General features: G+C 40.5%; 1 protein-coding gene across 6 annotated transcripts in view; it reads right to left on the reverse strand.

Annotated features, from left to right (window-relative positions):
* SPPL2A (signal peptide peptidase like 2A) overlaps positions 1-15,798 on the reverse strand; it is a 28,212-nt gene extending 12,414 nt beyond the window's left edge. For 3 of the 6 annotated variants that reach the window (XM_061446880.1, XM_061446878.1, XM_061446879.1), the window contains exons 1-9: positions 15,613-15,798; positions 11,818-11,937; positions 10,440-10,622; positions 9,536-9,625; positions 6,224-6,357; positions 3,933-4,084; positions 2,609-2,705; positions 1,154-1,255; positions 187-268 (exon numbers count right to left, since the gene is read on the reverse strand). In XM_061446880.1, coding sequence (XP_061302864.1) covers positions 187-268; positions 1,154-1,255; positions 2,609-2,705; positions 3,933-4,084; positions 6,224-6,357; positions 9,536-9,625; positions 10,440-10,622; positions 11,818-11,937; positions 15,613-15,666 — 1,014 coding nt within the window. In that variant the 5' untranslated portion in view covers positions 15,667-15,798. Of the gene's footprint in view, positions 1-186; positions 269-1,153; positions 1,256-2,608; positions 2,706-3,932; positions 4,085-6,223; positions 6,358-9,535; positions 9,626-10,439; positions 10,623-11,817; positions 11,938-14,699; positions 14,838-15,612 lie in introns of those variants that run through there. The other 3 variants (XM_061446877.1, XM_061446875.1, XM_061446876.1) reach the window with 1 other exon arrangement.
* Between the last annotated feature and the right edge of the window lie 1,211 nt (positions 15,799-17,009).

A 17,009-nucleotide genomic window follows, 5' to 3' on the forward strand; every position in this document is an offset into this window, starting at 1 on the left:
GAACCAACCCCTACCTCTCCTTGTTTTTATCCTGGCATTACATATAGAACAGGATTAATTTCTATTAAAAATGTTAAAGATTTTCTTAACTTATAGGCTTTCTTCAGTGTTGAAAACCTACTTCCTGGTACTAAACTTAGATACATGGCATTAGAATACTTCTTTAAGGTAAGCAACTTGCAATACCTTGAAGTTCGGCATCTTCAGTGTTTTAATGAAGTTTAGGCAGAAAGCAACTCCCAAAATGTCTTGCAAAATCCAAGCCCACCTAAAAACCAAGAACATATTTTTACATATTGTTCAAACTGCTGCTGGACTCTAAGTGCAATAATGGTTTTAGGTTTTGCTATATTGTATATTCTGCACTATATAATGTGCTCAGCATATAAAGCTGATTAAAGGAGGAAGGATATTTGGAGTAATGTCATCTGAAGTAACCATTACACGTGATGGAACCCTGCTGTCCTAGAGATGGATGAACATTTGCCTGACAATGGGAAGTGGTGAATAAACTCCTTGTTTTGCTTCCCTGCACGTGCAGCTTTTGCTTTACCTATTAAACTGTCTTAACCTCAACTCTTGAGTTTTCTCACTTTTACCATTCCAGTTCTCTTCCCCATCCCAGGGGGGACTGTGTGAGTGGCTGGCTGGGGCTTAGTTGGTGGCTGGGATTAAACCAGGACACCTCATCAGCACACTACAAAGAAAATGAGTTGAACAGAGGCCACAACAGGGCTTTGGTGTTAACTTGTATGATGGCTTACTTGATTGGAAGCCCTACTTAATATCTGACTCAAGATGCTACTTAGGATTGTACTACAGTATTTGTGTATTTATGGTCCTCTGCTTCCACAGGAAGCACAGGTCTTACAGTCCCTAGGCTATTTCTGCACTATTTTTCTTCATTAACAATCAAGTTAGTTCTTCCTCATCTTTATAATTTTTTGTAACTCCAAAGTACCACACAGTTCATTTGTATAGCTTTGTTCTCTATTACTCCCATGCTCATTAAGCTTCATAAATACATTTATGACTTTTTTGAAATCAGGACAGAGTATAGACAGATGCTATGCTCCAGGATTAGTTATATGATGGGAAGTTCATTAATGACAATTATTCATATTACTCTTTTAAGTCAGAATGCATCACTTACCTATCTTCATTTCGAAACACTGCCCAGATGACAGCTGCTGCTATGCAGAATGCAGCAAGAAAAATAAGCCTCACTTCAATGCTTTTGTTGCAACATGCGATCCTAAAAGGAAATAATTAAATTAAAAAAGAAAGCCTGCAACAGCCAAAACACATGCCTGTGCTATCATGGGTCCTTAAGCTGACAAGGTGTTCTCACCTTGAGAGCTTCTCCTTTGCCCATTTGTTCTATCCAGACTTAGGTGGCATTATACTGGCAACTCCAGTACCAGTCCTTCTCTAGGCTGAGTTTAAAACATGCCCAAAGATAAATCAAATTGGGCTTTGACGACCAGTCCTCATTTTAGCAAACACATCCAGAGAAGGTGGCAAGCAGATGAATTTATTTAATCTATGTCATTTAACAACTACACCAACAGAACTATGTCAGTGAGGGACAGACATCATAATTCCAGAAAGGGGGGTGGGGGGAGTGGTGAAAGTCAATTTTAGGACACACAATCCAAGATTAAAAATGGAGTAACTATGTATTGCAAAACTGTGAGCCAGTATCTGTTTCCACCACCTACTCAATTTTCTGGGGTAGTTCTTGAACTGATATTAACTGACAGAAGAAATGCCTGTCCTACAGCTTACACAAAACCTGATGTCTTTTCTACCTGATCTCTGCCTTTGATGGGCTACTGGATCACCTGGCACTAATATCCTGTACTAACATGCAAACACAATCTTAGGCTTCCAAGCTTATAAGAATTGTTCTTTTTGGGGAAAGAACTATTTGTTGCATTAAATGCCAGGGTTTTTTTTTAAATGTGAAAATACAGAGGAGGAAAATATTCCCATACTCACTAATACCTGCAGGATACCTACTCGGAGTAGTAAGGCAAGGCTATCTGCACATTGATAACTCACAACCTGAGTTACAACTGTAACCACTAACACAGAGGACATGAGCAATGTGTTGCCTTCACAAGAAAATTAAAACTTAATCTGTACTGTACCTGTGACAGACCAACATAAAGAAAAAAAAAACCTCTATTGCCTATAGCACAGTACTTGCCTGAAACAGGACCAAGTGTGCAGGATTCCCCCTTACCGAGTTCCTTGATGAACAAAGTGAGCACACCTGAGTAAGCATACCGAAGTGAGCCAAAGTGAGCACAAGCTGAGCTCAGATGGCCAAGCAGAGCCTTTTAAGTTTGCTTACAGCAATGCTTGCAAATAAAAGTAATGCAGTGAATGTCCCACAATACTATTTTAACTGTTAATTATGATACAAATACATCTAATATCTATTAAAGGAGCTTGTAATTTTGTTTTTTAACAATCCCACATACTAAACTGTTTAGGAAACAATTTGTCAAACTGCTCTTGAGTTTTCACACTACCTTGAGTAGCAATCAGAATATACCCCAAAGAAATCTTCCATTTATAATAAGTGAAAGGTGTACAATACCTGCACTGCCCAAATGGTATTTCGCCTATTAATGCCGCAAGACAGTTGTATAGACTCATTGCAGATGCCAAGCAGAAGACTGATATTATAACATACACTAAATAAAAACAATGGAAGATGGGAATCAGTGACAAAATACAATAGGAAAGAAATTAAACAAGAATCAAACACAACAATGTACATTTGATATAAACAGCAACTTATGTTAACAGTTACAGCACTGCTCAATACATCAGCTGATTACAGAAAATGCTGAATTCTGATTGTCTCTGCCATGACAAGAGTTCTCATTAAGCAAAGATGGGAGGTCTGAAAGTTTTTAATTAACACCCCCTTTTTTTTTTAATTTTTGTTCCCTTTTATTTAAGAAGGAAGAAGTCACCTGTTACTGCTTTCACATACTTTTATTTGGTTTTAGCCAACTAAAACCAAAGTGCTATCTTACAACTACCTGCTTTCCCAATTTCTGGTAATACTTTCCACTTCAGATTTTCCCTTTAAGTACTTTGTCTGTTTATGCCTAAAGATTTCAATATCCCCAAGATCTGACTGATCATTTAGGTGGCACTTTAAGATACTAAACACCCCATTCCTTCCAAAAACTTGTATGTAGTTAGGAACCACCTGACTAGGAGAAAACCCTGTGTATTTCATGTTCTAACTTACAGTATATTGTGCACTCTAACTTATGGTAAGCACCCTGAAACATTCATAAACAGTAAGACAGTTGTCTGCCAGTTACTTTGGGGATTTGTTGCTGTTGGTTTGGAGGGGGTTTACTGCTAGTGAAGGTCTGACTAAAAGCAATTTGATACCTATAAAGAGGTTATTAAAAAAAAAAAAAAATCAACCAACAGTTTGGAAATTACAATTTAGTAGAATTGCATCATTCAAGAACTTAGCTTATTACTAGCATGATTGAGTTTATTCTATTATGGCAATGCCATTTCCCCTGTACTTAATTAGGACACCACAAACTCAACGTCAATGTAGCAATGCCGAACAGAAGTTTTCACTCTAAACACCACTAAGCTATCATTGCCACCCTTCCAAGAACATCAACATACATCATATACTTTCTTTACTAGTCACTGGCACCTCTACTCCACATTATTCAGAATAAGCACTGTCAAGGAAAACTTTGTAAGATAACAGAAGAAAGCTTCTAAGTAGCAGCTACATCTTTTCAACCCTTGACTCATATATGGAGAGAACAATTACAAAATTATATTAATTTTAGTTTAGAAATTGAGCTTTTTAGACTCAGACACCTATAAGATCATGCAGAAAAACAAGTCATATGAGATCATCCATTGTTTCTTACCTAACCATTTGTAGAAGAAATACAGCAAGACCAGCATAACACAACAGATGACAACAAACAAGATAACTGTTACAGGGGTGAAAGTAACATTTTCTTCCTTCTTTTGTCTTGTTTCTCTCACTCCAGGACTTGCTACTGCTTTCAAATTCTCACTGTTTTACAAGAATGACAAATATTTACCTTAGGTGACAGGTTATGAAAAAGTCTTACTATAACCAGAATTGTAGTTACAAAGCATTTAGGTTGACACAGCCTTTCAGGCTAATCCTTCATACCATTATTAGACTTTATTAAAGGAAAAAAAACCTGGTATGCTTATTGTTTGAGTTTCACTCCATTTTTTAAATGGAGATACGCACTTCTAACCTAGCATAGATCACAAGGAAAAGATTTTTAACTGCCTTCCTTTCCGGTTATGTGGCGACTGCCAACTAAAGGAGTACAGCCAGCCAAACCCCGAATCTACGTGAGGAGAAGGAGCTAGATATCAAAACTTTTCAGCTCCTTTTCAGGATGCACACACTCAACTCTATTAGAGTATCATCTCTGACTACAAAATTTCTTGGGCTAAATATAGTCAATCTGATAAATATGTCTATGATAAATTGAAATCATGGGTATTACACACTGTTTTAAAACCTCCACAATAGGCGTTAAGTGTCTGCAAAACCCATTCATGTCAGCAGAATGAAGCTAGTTAAGGACTAGTTCTTTTACCTTTACACCTTATAATAATTACAGAGTACGTAAAAGAGAGGGGGTGTAATTGGGGATTTGCACTGGGAGTAAGATTTCTGTGCATACATACTCCATAATTATACCTCACCATGCAAAATAAGGAGACTTAAATTGTGTTTACTCTTTGAGCCGATAGCCCTTCCACTCTTCAGTTCAGACACCAGTGCAACTTGCCCATCAGATAGCATGTTCCTGACAAATCCTAGAACCTACCTACAAAACCCCCAATTCAGCACTGAAACAGCTACCTTCAAAAGGGAAAACTCCCCCAGCAGTAAGGCACTTTGTTAGATGAATCATTTTCTCAGAGGACACACTTTGAATAAGCTTTTTTTTTTGTTTGTTTTTTTAAAAAGCACACTCCAGATGTATGAAACTGCATTCTAACAAGTTTCATATAATTACATGTAGGTATTTTGCAGTATGGGAGACAGCACCACATTTTGTTATTTTAGCATTCAGTGCAGGCACACCCTGTAGCACTGCAGGGTAAGAAAAGCAGCATAATCAGATCCAACCTTTAAAAAGAGAAACACACCCACCCCTCCTTCTACTTCTTTAATATCTCTAAAATCACTGGATTTGCATAACTAGTGGGAAAGAGAAAGATGTAGTTATCACATACAATTCTCACCCTGTTGTTCTGAGGAGCAAAGCACTAGAACACCACTGAGAATGGGAAGCCCATGGTAGCAACACACACTGGCCCATTACACGCATCCAAGCACCCAAGAAATACTGCAGAGTAACACCATGCTCTTAAAGGCCAACTGCATTTAGTGAAACCCCAGACTAAAAAGAGCTGTGTGCATGGAGTGTGCTTCACTTCAACGAACAAAGCTGCACACCCCTCAAGCATGGTGCAGAACCCCCTGTAACGCCTCATTTCTCTGCATTTGCTACATTCCACGCTTCTACTCCCTCTCTTTCCCTGCACAGGAACTGCTGCTGCCTCCCTGACTCAGCCTAGTCCTAGAACTGCTATTGCCCCTGGTTCTGTTGCTCCACCAGATAACAGGAAGCCGAAGCAGATAAGCCCAGCTGGACTTTAACTATCTGGAGCCACCCAAACACAACCAAACCACATTCCCCAATGCTCCTAGTGACAGGAATGAGGCGCCGAGACATCCCAGAGGGTGCTGCACAGCCAGCTGGGATGAAGCAGTTGTAAGGATCTCTGAAAATTCAGACACTACATGCATGCAATTAAAGGTATCATTAAAATATCTACTTTCTATCATGGATATTGCAATATTATGATGTTAATTATAGGGTATTTGGTAACTTGCCAAAATGTTAACTCATTCCTCCTCCCAAGAGTTGCATTATCCCTCAGGGACTCTGACAATCTACTACTAAGGTTCCTTAAAGACCTCTGGAGATTTTTCAGATGTTGCAGTGCTCAAGCATTTCATGACAAAGCAGCTCAGACCTAGATTTTCTAATTTGTTAACTACCAACCTAAAAGAACATAATTACTCACTGAACACAGTGACAGTTTCCACAAAATCTGTAGTCCACATGATTTAAGCAGCTTCATTTAACAAACTTACAGTTCTGCTACTCCACTCCAGTAGCCTCCTAGTGCCACTGTAAACACGGCAATTAGGAAGATGACAACCATACTGTAATCAAACTCTGGCAAAGGTGGTGAATACAGGGTCACATTAACTTCATTTCCAAGTGCCTGAAAAACAACACGCAAGTTGGTTTGTAAGGACAACAAAGAAATTACATGGCTTATTTTCAACAAGATGCACAGCATGAGTTCTTCCTCTTAATCAATAAAATGCTGAAAGCAAATTTTCAACATACTGCACAAGACAGCTCATATATTTTCCCTGGTCATTGTAAAGAAGCAATGCTTTCCATGCTACCTTTCAGGATGGTCAGGTTTGAAAACAACCTTATTACTACTGCTGTGGAAACGTAGATACCACACAACAAAATGGCACTTCTTTTCATTCTTTTGACACTTCTGAGTAGTTGTGCCTCTAGCTCAAATGCTTCTCATCCCCAAAATATACCAAATACTATCAAAGATGTCTGCTCTGCAGGAAAGCATATCCAAGTCAATCAACTTGAAACACAGACTCACAGGTCTGCTGAGGTATCAGCAGAGGTTTACTTTACCTCTTGAAACCACAAAAGTCACAGTTCAGATATAGGCACAATGCTTCAGACAGGACACAGTGAAAACTCAAGGTGGCAGAAAGTTACTTATTAACAGCTTTACACAAGCATGATTTGAAATGGATTCAAAAGAAAACAGAGCAATTTCACACTGCTTCAAAAATTTAAGACCCAAATAAAAAGTCAGCTGAAGGACACTGGAGATGGGAAAGCATGCAGAGACATAACTGATACCTAATTGTACCAAAATCTTGAAAGCAAAACTAAGATGCTTTCATTTGACTGAAAGGTGAGATATAAAAAACACAAAGAAAGAATGATAATTTGAGAGGAAATGGAAAGTGGTAGGGAAGAAAGGCTTGCTGTTGTAGTCAAAGTACATCAAAGCATCTACAGCAATCATGCGGTGAAAATAGTCTTTTGAGATGCAGCAGAAGAACAGATTTGTTAACAGCCTGCATGTGGGATAAATGCAGAGAGCAGATGAACGTGCGAGGCAGGTTTGGCTACAGGAAGATCAAACTGGCAGTGGAGAGACTGAATGGGAAGCTGAGTAGTGTAGTGGAATACACTGGCCAAATGTGAAGAAAGCAGATTTATTTCAGTATCCGAATTGTCTAATTACATATATTAACCTTACAGCAGGCTAAAGAAGTCAGAATCATTCCTTTGCCTGAAGTTCTGGAAGTTCAGAAAACAAGAAAGAAGATTAAATTCTAATGAAACATTGCAGTTGTATCAAGTGGAAAATAACATTAAAGGAAAAAAAACCTATTCAAATTACAGCATCCTATATGTAAAAAAAGAAACAAACCAAAACCCCAAACAAAACAAAGCACAGACACAAAAAAACACCAACCTCCCTTCCCCCAGAAACCTGAAGGCTTATCCGTTTTTAGTATTTGATTCCAGCATGTCTTAATACAGCTTTTCATTTAAGTTTCATAAGCCTTATAAGATCTAATTCACATTAGAATCTAGCGTGATTGTTTCCTTTTGGTCCTATTACTCTGCTCTTCACTAAGAACTTGCAAAGTCTCAACTTTCACAAGGAGCACTAGAATCAAGTACATCAGGTAAGTTAAGAAAGAAAGCTATCCACTCACTAGAAGGTTGGTAACACTCTGCTATTGCTATCAAGACTCATACCTGATTCAAATGCTGAAAGCTAACAGAGATGAAGTCTTGTAAGAAAAAGTAGAAAGAATGCTTACACGAAGTAGCTACCCTCAGACTTGTGCTGTCTCTTCTAAATAAAAGGAGAAAACTGGAAGCCTTGGAAAGAGTTAAAACAGACATACAACTGTAGTGGAAAGAGTACAATGGCTGCCAGCTTCTTAGCAGGATGTATCGTTCAAAACAACAGCTGCCAGTGACATGACAGAAGGCTTTGGAAAAAACGCCATCAGAACTACGAAAGGATCACTTGTGGTCTATGCTATGTTCCTCATTACTTTTACAAAGGCAGTCTCGTTATAAGACAAAACCAAATTCTATGACTGAACAGCAGTATGAGACACCACGTGGCACACTAATCTGCTAGCGAAGTTGCTTTGGTGAATTACTCCAGTTATACATAAGTGATTCTATATGACATTACTCCAAGCAGCACTAAGCAGTAACCTGGTACAGAGATGATTCAGAACAAATTAGGGATCTAACCTTGCCCGAGGTCCCTTCATGTTAGTAGGGCATATCTTAAAACCACTCAACTAAACAAACAACACTTGTCTTACTTGAAGGAACAAATCTGAAAACAGAAGACAACCTGAACCAAAACACAGTATGCATCAAGACTATGTCAGAGTAAGGACAATCATCACAAACCTTCAGTCATGTCAATGCTTGGCAAGAGCAAATCTTTAATGGGAACAGGCAGTAAACAACCAAACTCCTCTATGTCTAGGCATGGTTTCAGGTTGCATACTTACCTAAGACAACCTTCCATGGCAGCTCTGAAGATTAAGAGCAGAAATGGTGAAGTAAGCTTGCAAATTCAATCCAAGAAGCTAAGACTATACAGGTTAGTGCTAGCCTCTGCTATTCACTGAAAAACACATGCAGTGCAACTCCTGCTAGCAAAGCTACTTAACACCAAATAAACAACAAAACAAAATAACAACAGAAAAAGCCACACTGAAGAAAGGATACTTTGTTTTAAAAGAACCCTCTGCAATATTCTGTATCCTAATATTATATGTCAATGAAATCAAACTCCCCTGCTTATAAAGCAAAGAAGATACCATAATTGACACATTTTAATGACACCTTTGGCATCACATCATAAACTCATCAGCAGAAACTCACACTCTACTGTTCCATAACAGATGCTGTCATGCTATATAGAGAGCGAGCTCATCATCTGGCAAAGACAAAAAAACCTCACACCTTCCTCAAGATCCAACTTGATAAGATAATAATTGCCTCACAGATACCATGCCAGTAGATACAAGCTCAACTGTTCTGGGTTCTGTGCTAAGACTTCCAAGCTTACCCATCCTCCAGTTAAGTATAATGTTTCCCATTCTTAGTGCTCTAATTAACCATTCTCTCAGATTAACCTGAATTAGGAAGACTAGCAATTCCACGACTTAATAGCCATCCTCTTCTGTGAACTGAAAGCAGGTTCTATGCACATTCAAATCAGGCAGACATCCATACCTGACATTATTTTAGGTTTTTGAATAAACAAGTTTATGTAAACCATAACATTCTGAAGGTATACTACTTACCAGCTGCATATCTACTATGTCACTATATCTTATAAGAGCCACTGGAAGAGTCACATCTTCAAAATCAGTCCTATTATCTGAAAGAGGAGACTAAAAGAGAAAGTGTCGGTGATAAGTATCTTGAGCCTATTTGCAAAGCAGGTTAGATCCCTAAAAGTAAATTATCCTTTAAATTTCAGTGTATTCGTAGGAAGAAAAAAACAAACAAACAAAAAAAAAGAGCTTATTCATCACCTTTTGCAAAAGGTTAATAAGACTGATGTATTTAAATCAAAACTGGTGATACTACTAACACACCTCGACTCAGAGTTCTTAAAAAAATCTTGTGCTTTTATAGTATTACAAAGGATAACCAAAACTCTGGTTTTATTCTCTATGCTTTGAAACAAGATTAACTTTTCATTATAATCACACAAATTCATAAATTGTAAATATTTGTACAAACACGCTGCAGCTGTAAAACAGAAAAAAGCAACAGAATTATCCATAAAGATCTTTCAAAATGCTTTTTTGCATTTCCAATTTTGGATTACATTTTCCTAGCTTATTTTTGTCTCACGTGTCTAAAACAGCATCACCCAAAATTACAGGGAGTTCAGAGTACACTAAAATCAAGGATAAAGACAAGCATTCAGGAACATGATTAAAGACACAAGGAACAGATTAAAAATACAATTCAGCTGGAGATACTTTGAGATAATATAACACAGTGTTGCACAGAACTAACTTGAATGACCCTCTCAGTTTCAGGAGCAACGGCCACATGAGCACAGCACTCTGTGAGGAAGGTTAACCACTCATGCTGCGTCCTCTGCTTTTGGGGTTTCTGTCAACTAGCCCTGCCCTGGACCAACTAGATAAGACACTATTTCACTAGAGAAGAAAACTGTATGTTGCAACTTACCAGCCTAGATTTACTGGCAATCAACAGCATTTTAGCACCTAAATTTTGTGCGATTCTTGCTTTCTCCAAAAAAGTGCAGTTTCCTCTCATCACTACAACTGCTTTGTCCTTCATTATACCAGAAGGAACTTCAGATGAACTGCAGAGTACTGTAGAAGTCAGGTTTTCTAAAGCCCTGAAAGTCTGTGGAGAAAAGGGAGAAAAGGAACATGATGAAAACAGGATATGTAGAAGACTATGTTACGATGCTCCTTAATTTAAGGCCTGCCTGAAGGAGACAGCAAAATGAAATCATTAATTCAAGAATATAAAATCAGAGCAACAGTTTCTGCAGCCTGCAATACTGAGGGACATTCAGAGCAGCATATAGCTGAAATACCTGGATGTTTCTAAACACAATTTCATAGCAGTTGTTGCTGAAATTTAAACATAAGAAACTGGTTTCTTATCCCTGCTTGTAGTTTTGGGGAATCCAGTGTACACTCTGTTACTTCCAGGCTTCACAAGCCAAATGAACACTAACATATACAACATAACCGGAGTTCTGAAGTGTAATACTGATTCAAAAACAGCTGGGGACCCTAGGAACATATTATTTATTATAACTAAAAAGGATTTCTATTTTTATTTCAAAGTTCAGTTTCATACTGGCAATTATTTTAAAATTACTGTCAGTTTCTTAAGTTAGGGAAGACTTCCCAGTAGCCAAAGTAGCACAGCAAAGATGTTTGGGACAGCAGACGAATTATTATTACTGTTTTACATTGAGTGAACCTGCTAATGAATGACAGGAGAGAAGGCAGAGAAGATCACCTTAATCACTTCCAAGCACAAAATATTTCCTGTTTATACAAAGAATGCCTGAAGAACATTTGGTTTTGCCTCACACCCTAGTCTGGCTCAAAGACACACACTCAGAAAATATGGCCTGATAAAACATTCCAGATAATCTCCCATTCCACCATATGGTTTCAAGACAATTAAAACATCAAACTGATGAATCATTGTAAGAAATCTGTTTCACAAGTTTACTTTTTTGTAAACAAATAAACAGAAGTTTTACTCCCAAATCTAAAACTTAGACATACTGGTAATGCCTGAAAACAAACAAACAGCATCAGATGAATATGTAAACATATTTAAAACCTGTTCTAACACAGAGAGAATATCACTTCTGTAAACTTCAGAAGCTGACTTTTCAAAGTATAGAAAATTTCCCTATAAATTTAGGGGTAGGATAGGGACATTAATACATAACTCAAAATGGTAAATAAACAGTGTAGCATTTATTTAACTCAGAATTCTGAAGACCAGCTATAGCTGACCCAAATTCATTGTGTTTTAATTTTCTCAGGGAGTATGATTATAAACTACTTACAGCATTGTCCAGGCTGTTCGGAAGAGATACCCAATTGGAATTGTAAATTATGCAGTAATCCTTTGTTACTGGAGGTACACCGCTTCCAGAAGCATGCAGGATCCCCTCATCTGCAGTTACCTGCAATAAACCAGAGTGTTTTGCATTAAACAAACTTCAGAATATCAGTATACAGGCATTCTTCTAAAAGGCTATTAGGAGAAAAGTAAGAACCTATTCACTGTATAATGCTGCTTATCCTCATTTCAAATACACTGTATTTTTTACATGCATAGTTCACGTCACCAAGTAGAATACCATCAAGAAACCCAAGCAAATTATTTCAGATTCTGTATCCTTTACTTGCTAAGTGCAAAGCTTTATATAGAAAGCAATTAAAACAGTAAAAGTGGATTGAAGTTCTTCCCTCCTTGGAGACTCTAGAATTCCCCTACTAATAAAGGTATTGTTTAGCAAATCCTAGACTACTTTTTAGCAAACAACTGTAAACACAAAGATATCAACTACTGTAATTTAGGAAGAATTTGTGTAGTTAGGGAAATACTGGTGTCTATTAAGATTACTCTCTCACATTAATTTTTTGTTACTAATACAAATTATATAAAATATACAAAATATACAAATTATATAAAATATACAAATTATATAAAATTTCTGATAATTTTAGGGATATAGAGTTCTCCCCAAGCATTAGTATGCTAATAAAGGTCAGGTATCTCAGTGGATAAATTAACAAACTAAGGATTAAACGTCTAAGTAGTAAAAACAAAGAAGCATCATTTGTATCTCAAAGCAGTGTCACCTTAAGAAAACTGGGAGATGATCTCATTTTGACAGTTCTTCTTGAGACAGAAACTGACCTCCATATCAGGAAGTACCAATATATTTAATTAAAAATGATTTTGTAAGTTCCGAGTTGTCTGAAAGAGCACTGAGATATAAGCTTGAAGTAAGCAGGGGCAAGGGGGGAAAGCCCAAATATTTGTCAGATATACAACACTAATCATTAACAGTGCTATAGAGGCATTTCTCCTCCAGCTAGTGTATCAGTATTCTGCAGCAAGTGAGAACCACAAATGAAAGAAAAACATGTGATGGTATTGTTTCAGAGGTTTATGTCTGCCTGGCTTGAATAGCAAAAAACCTTCTTCAGAGGAATCCATTATATTGGTCACAGCGCATGAACATCTGCTGGGAGAACTGTGTCAAAGGGCCTGAGCACATTAACTGTTTAACATGTAACAGCTCTTCAGCTATCAGCTCCAGTAAGTTGCTCCATGATTTATGATCAGCACAAAAATTATCAAGCTTCCCTCTTAAGTGCTTTCACCTAAGAAGTGCAAACTAATGGTAAATTAAAAGCAATAAAGACTTCCAGCAGGTGCAAACCCAAGATGCTTCCATCCATTAACAACTCTTTCTGCTTCACAAAGTAGAATAACTGCTTTCTGGATTTTCCAGGAAATCAAGTGTTAATGCTACACAAGTGTAAGTCTACCTAAGAGGAGCGATTACTCGTTTATTTGACACGCATGTTTTGTTTGGCACACTTCCCTGCTCTGTGATGAATCAGGGAACACAATTCTTCCTCACAAGGTGGGGGATGGAGGACCAGAGCATGACGTTTACACTCATGATTTGCTGCTAGGCTTTAAAGACAGCATTTAGAACCTAAACTGAAAAGAAATGCTACATGCTACACCCACTTGGAACATCCCCACTAAAAAGCTGTTGCATCCAGCTGAACTTCTATTATTTTCTAATTGCTTCTGTACCCTTCTTTCACAACAGACAAGAGCTACTAGTTTGGGTACACAGCTTTGCAGTCAGCTGTGCCACTGAACAGTACAAAACAAACCCTCCTCTCAGCATACATGCAAAGTAAACATTTCTTACTGAGCACATTTTCAATCTTCTTTTTTAAGCAGAAGACCAAGAGTGTCCACAAAACTGCTCTTCAAAAAAATTAACCCATTTCCATAGGCTGACTTGCTCCAACATAAAAACATTCCGTTGTGGAGTACAGGCTGCCCTTCCCTAAAGGAGCATCATTATTTCTCACTTCAGGTTCAGATGATGCCCAAACAGATTTCTTCCTATTTGTGACAGGTGGTTCCCTCATCAGACTTCCTTACTTTACCATCCTCACATTTTTCTTGTATATTTCCTTACAGTTGATAGAGAAGAAGACATCTCATACTCTCTTCATCCTTATTTTTCCCAACACATCCCTGTTACTGCAGGGATATAAATTTAGCCTGACTGTAACCCCACCATGTAGAATACTGGAAGTTTTATGAATCAGTGGACATGAGACCAAATCAAGCTTATATTTACAATATCCATCACAGTTAGCATCTAGGTAAGACATACAAGAAAATCAAAGGTACAGAACAAGAACAAAATATTTTGTATGTAGCAAGAGGATAAACCTCACAGAAACATAAAAAGGTAAGAAGAAAGCTAGCAATGAACAGAACAAGCACCACTTTGTAGCTCTGCCAGCAGCCCTTTAACACATGCACACTGTCCCTCCTTCCCTCCCTTCTGGGAATTGCCACCCAGGGGAACCATCATCTATGATCAGAGAACAGCAGTGGTCATTCCCTGCACACCTACTACTGTCCTGAGCGATAACTCCCCATAGCGTCCATCTCAGGATACTGCTCTTGAGGCTCAATGACCTGGTCTCATGCTCACCACCACCACTACACCTGCATTTCTAGGGCAAAGGAGGAGGCAGTTAGGGGGCCTGCAGTCTTCCAGGAGAACAAGAGAAGCCCCTTCACTTGTCAGCAGCAGCAAAGCATTAGGTTAAAGACCTAAGCTACTCTTTAGAAAACGCCAATACAACTAATGACAGCTACATAAGACTCGCAGACTGTCACTGTACAGATGTACACTACTTCATCCAGAGGCATTCTCAAGGCACCAACAAACTGCGCTGTGCACCTACTGCTGAATATATCCAAGGGTGACTTCCTATGCAGGAATGTACTCTCCATCCTGTCCTACCAAAACAAGGTAAAAATTACGTTAAAAGCAAGAGAACAAAAATCCCACCAACAAAACAATCTGGTGGAGCAGCATTTAATACAGGTATGCATTTCATACTGCCTAAGCAGCTTACACAGGTTTCTGGCTTCCCCATTTCACTACTCTGTGATGCAGAATGGCCCAGATTTCCATGACAATATACACCTGTGTGCTGGGAGAAGATGCAAAGATAACCCATACAGGAACCAAGATGGCACTCAAGATGAACAGGCCAAAAGCCAAGACATACACAAACCACGAGCTCCTCCTTCCCCAGCACCCTAATTTAAATACCTCCAGAAAGAACAGCGTTTATCTACGCTGGCACCCCTGAGTCATTATCCAAACCCACCAATCGACCGAGGCTGAGCCCCGCTTGCACTCCCGGGCTGAGAGGATAAGGCAGGGACCTAGGGGACCGGTTCGGGGGAACCGAGGCCTTGCCCTTGCCAGGGTCGGGAGTCCCGGAACGACCCCGGGACACGGTTCCGACCGCTCTGAGGCGGGAGCGCACACCAGCCCAGTCAAGGGAGACAAGCGCGACGCCGACTATGCCTGCAGCCACGGGGATCCTCTATAGTGAGGGGTTACGGAGGAGTAAGGCGGAGAGAGGAAAACCCTCGGCCGGCGGAGGAAGGGAAGAAACGGGCGGCCCGGCCGGCTCCTCCGCCCCCCGCGGGCCCCCTGCCGCCCCGCACTCGCCCGGGCCAGCAGCCGGGTCCCGGCCCCTGCCACGGCGCGGGCAGCGCAGCCGCTTACCGGCGGGAGCAGCAGGCCGCAGAGCACGGCCCACAGCAGCCCGACGGCCCTCATCTTCCTCAGCCGCCGCCGCCGCCACCCGCTCGGGGAAGGGCCTCGGCTGGGCTCGGGCTCCCCGCGCCCGCCACGGAGCCTTTCACCGCCACCGGCTCCCGGAGAGGCGCCACTTCCTCTTCCGGCCACCGCGAACAGGGGGCCGGCCGATGCTGCTGCTGCTGCCGCCGCAGCCGGCAGCGCGGCCCCCCCTTCGCCTCCGCGCGGGGTCTCCTGGCCTCCGCCACAGGGCGGCGCTCCCGGAGAGGCGGCCCGCGGGAAGAGCTGCCCGACCCTCCTGTGTTGCAGGGAGGGAGAGAAGGGACCTAGAGTGAGGAGAGCTGGGGCCTGAGAGCAGTTCTGCCGACAGCAAGGGCCTTGCCCTGCCCACCCAGCCGCTGGGTCTCCTTTTGCCTTGTGCTTTCGCTGAGGTTTTTTTGTCAGCCTGTCAGGTTTTCCACCACGATGTGCGGGTTTTCAGGTTTATGCTGCCTGGAACCCTTCACAGCTATTACAAATACGAGGAAACAGTCGGTTTTGCCTCAGACAAATCTGAGTGTTTCTGGGTGATCAGGCAGAGATGCAAAGCCAGGAGAGATATGGCAGTGGTATGTCTTCAGCAAGAGCAAAAAGTACAAGAAACAGCAAAACGTGACTTAAAACAAAAGATTGAGGGCGTTGCCTTGTGCGTTTTGAAAACAAAAGCATTTCAGAGATGTCTTCCAGGCTTTGAGAACACTGAAAGGGCTGTGATGCATCACATGTAAGAGCAATGATTTACAGGAAGGAGACGGACTGAAACAGCTCCGTGATTTACCAGCTGAGGAAGTTGTGCAACATCTTTCACTGGAGGTTCCCAAGCGTTGGTTACGCTGTCCCTGCCGGGTCCCTCCAGAAGGGCCTGGGCCTGCCTCAAGAACAGCGTGCAGGGAGAGTGGCAGAGGTGAAGAAACGTTGGAGAAAGGAGATGATGTACACACAGACAAGATGGCGGAGGTGTGAGGGAAAAGGGAGATGTAAGAGGGCGGGAGCTGAGCTGCAGCCCAGCGTTAGTGAATCAAAGTAATTGATTCAGTAAATGAAAGCCTTCAGTGGGTAACCCGCTTGCTGGAGTTGCTCACAAACTAAGTGGTTAGTAGTTATTCCTGCTGAGGAAGGAGGTTCCTGCATGCGTGGTTTTCCCTCTGTGTGAATTAGAGGACAAAGCCATGTAGAACTTGTACAGGCAACATTCCCCACTGCACTATGACAGATTTTCAGTAAGCTGTTGCGGTAAAGATCTGAGTAGCATTTACATACCTTCAAATAAGTAGTGTTGTGATCAATATTTTGATGATAACAGGCAAGTTGTTTTTTTTTTCCGC

Source organism: Pezoporus flaviventris, unplaced genomic scaffold (assembly GCF_033815535.1).
Source record: "Pezoporus flaviventris isolate CSIRO_AGI_PZ_B2104156 unplaced genomic scaffold, CSIRO_AGI_Pfla_v1 ptg000006l, whole genome shotgun sequence".
In the NCBI taxonomy this organism is placed as follows: Eukaryota; Metazoa; Chordata; class Aves; order Psittaciformes; family Psittacidae; genus Pezoporus; species Pezoporus flaviventris.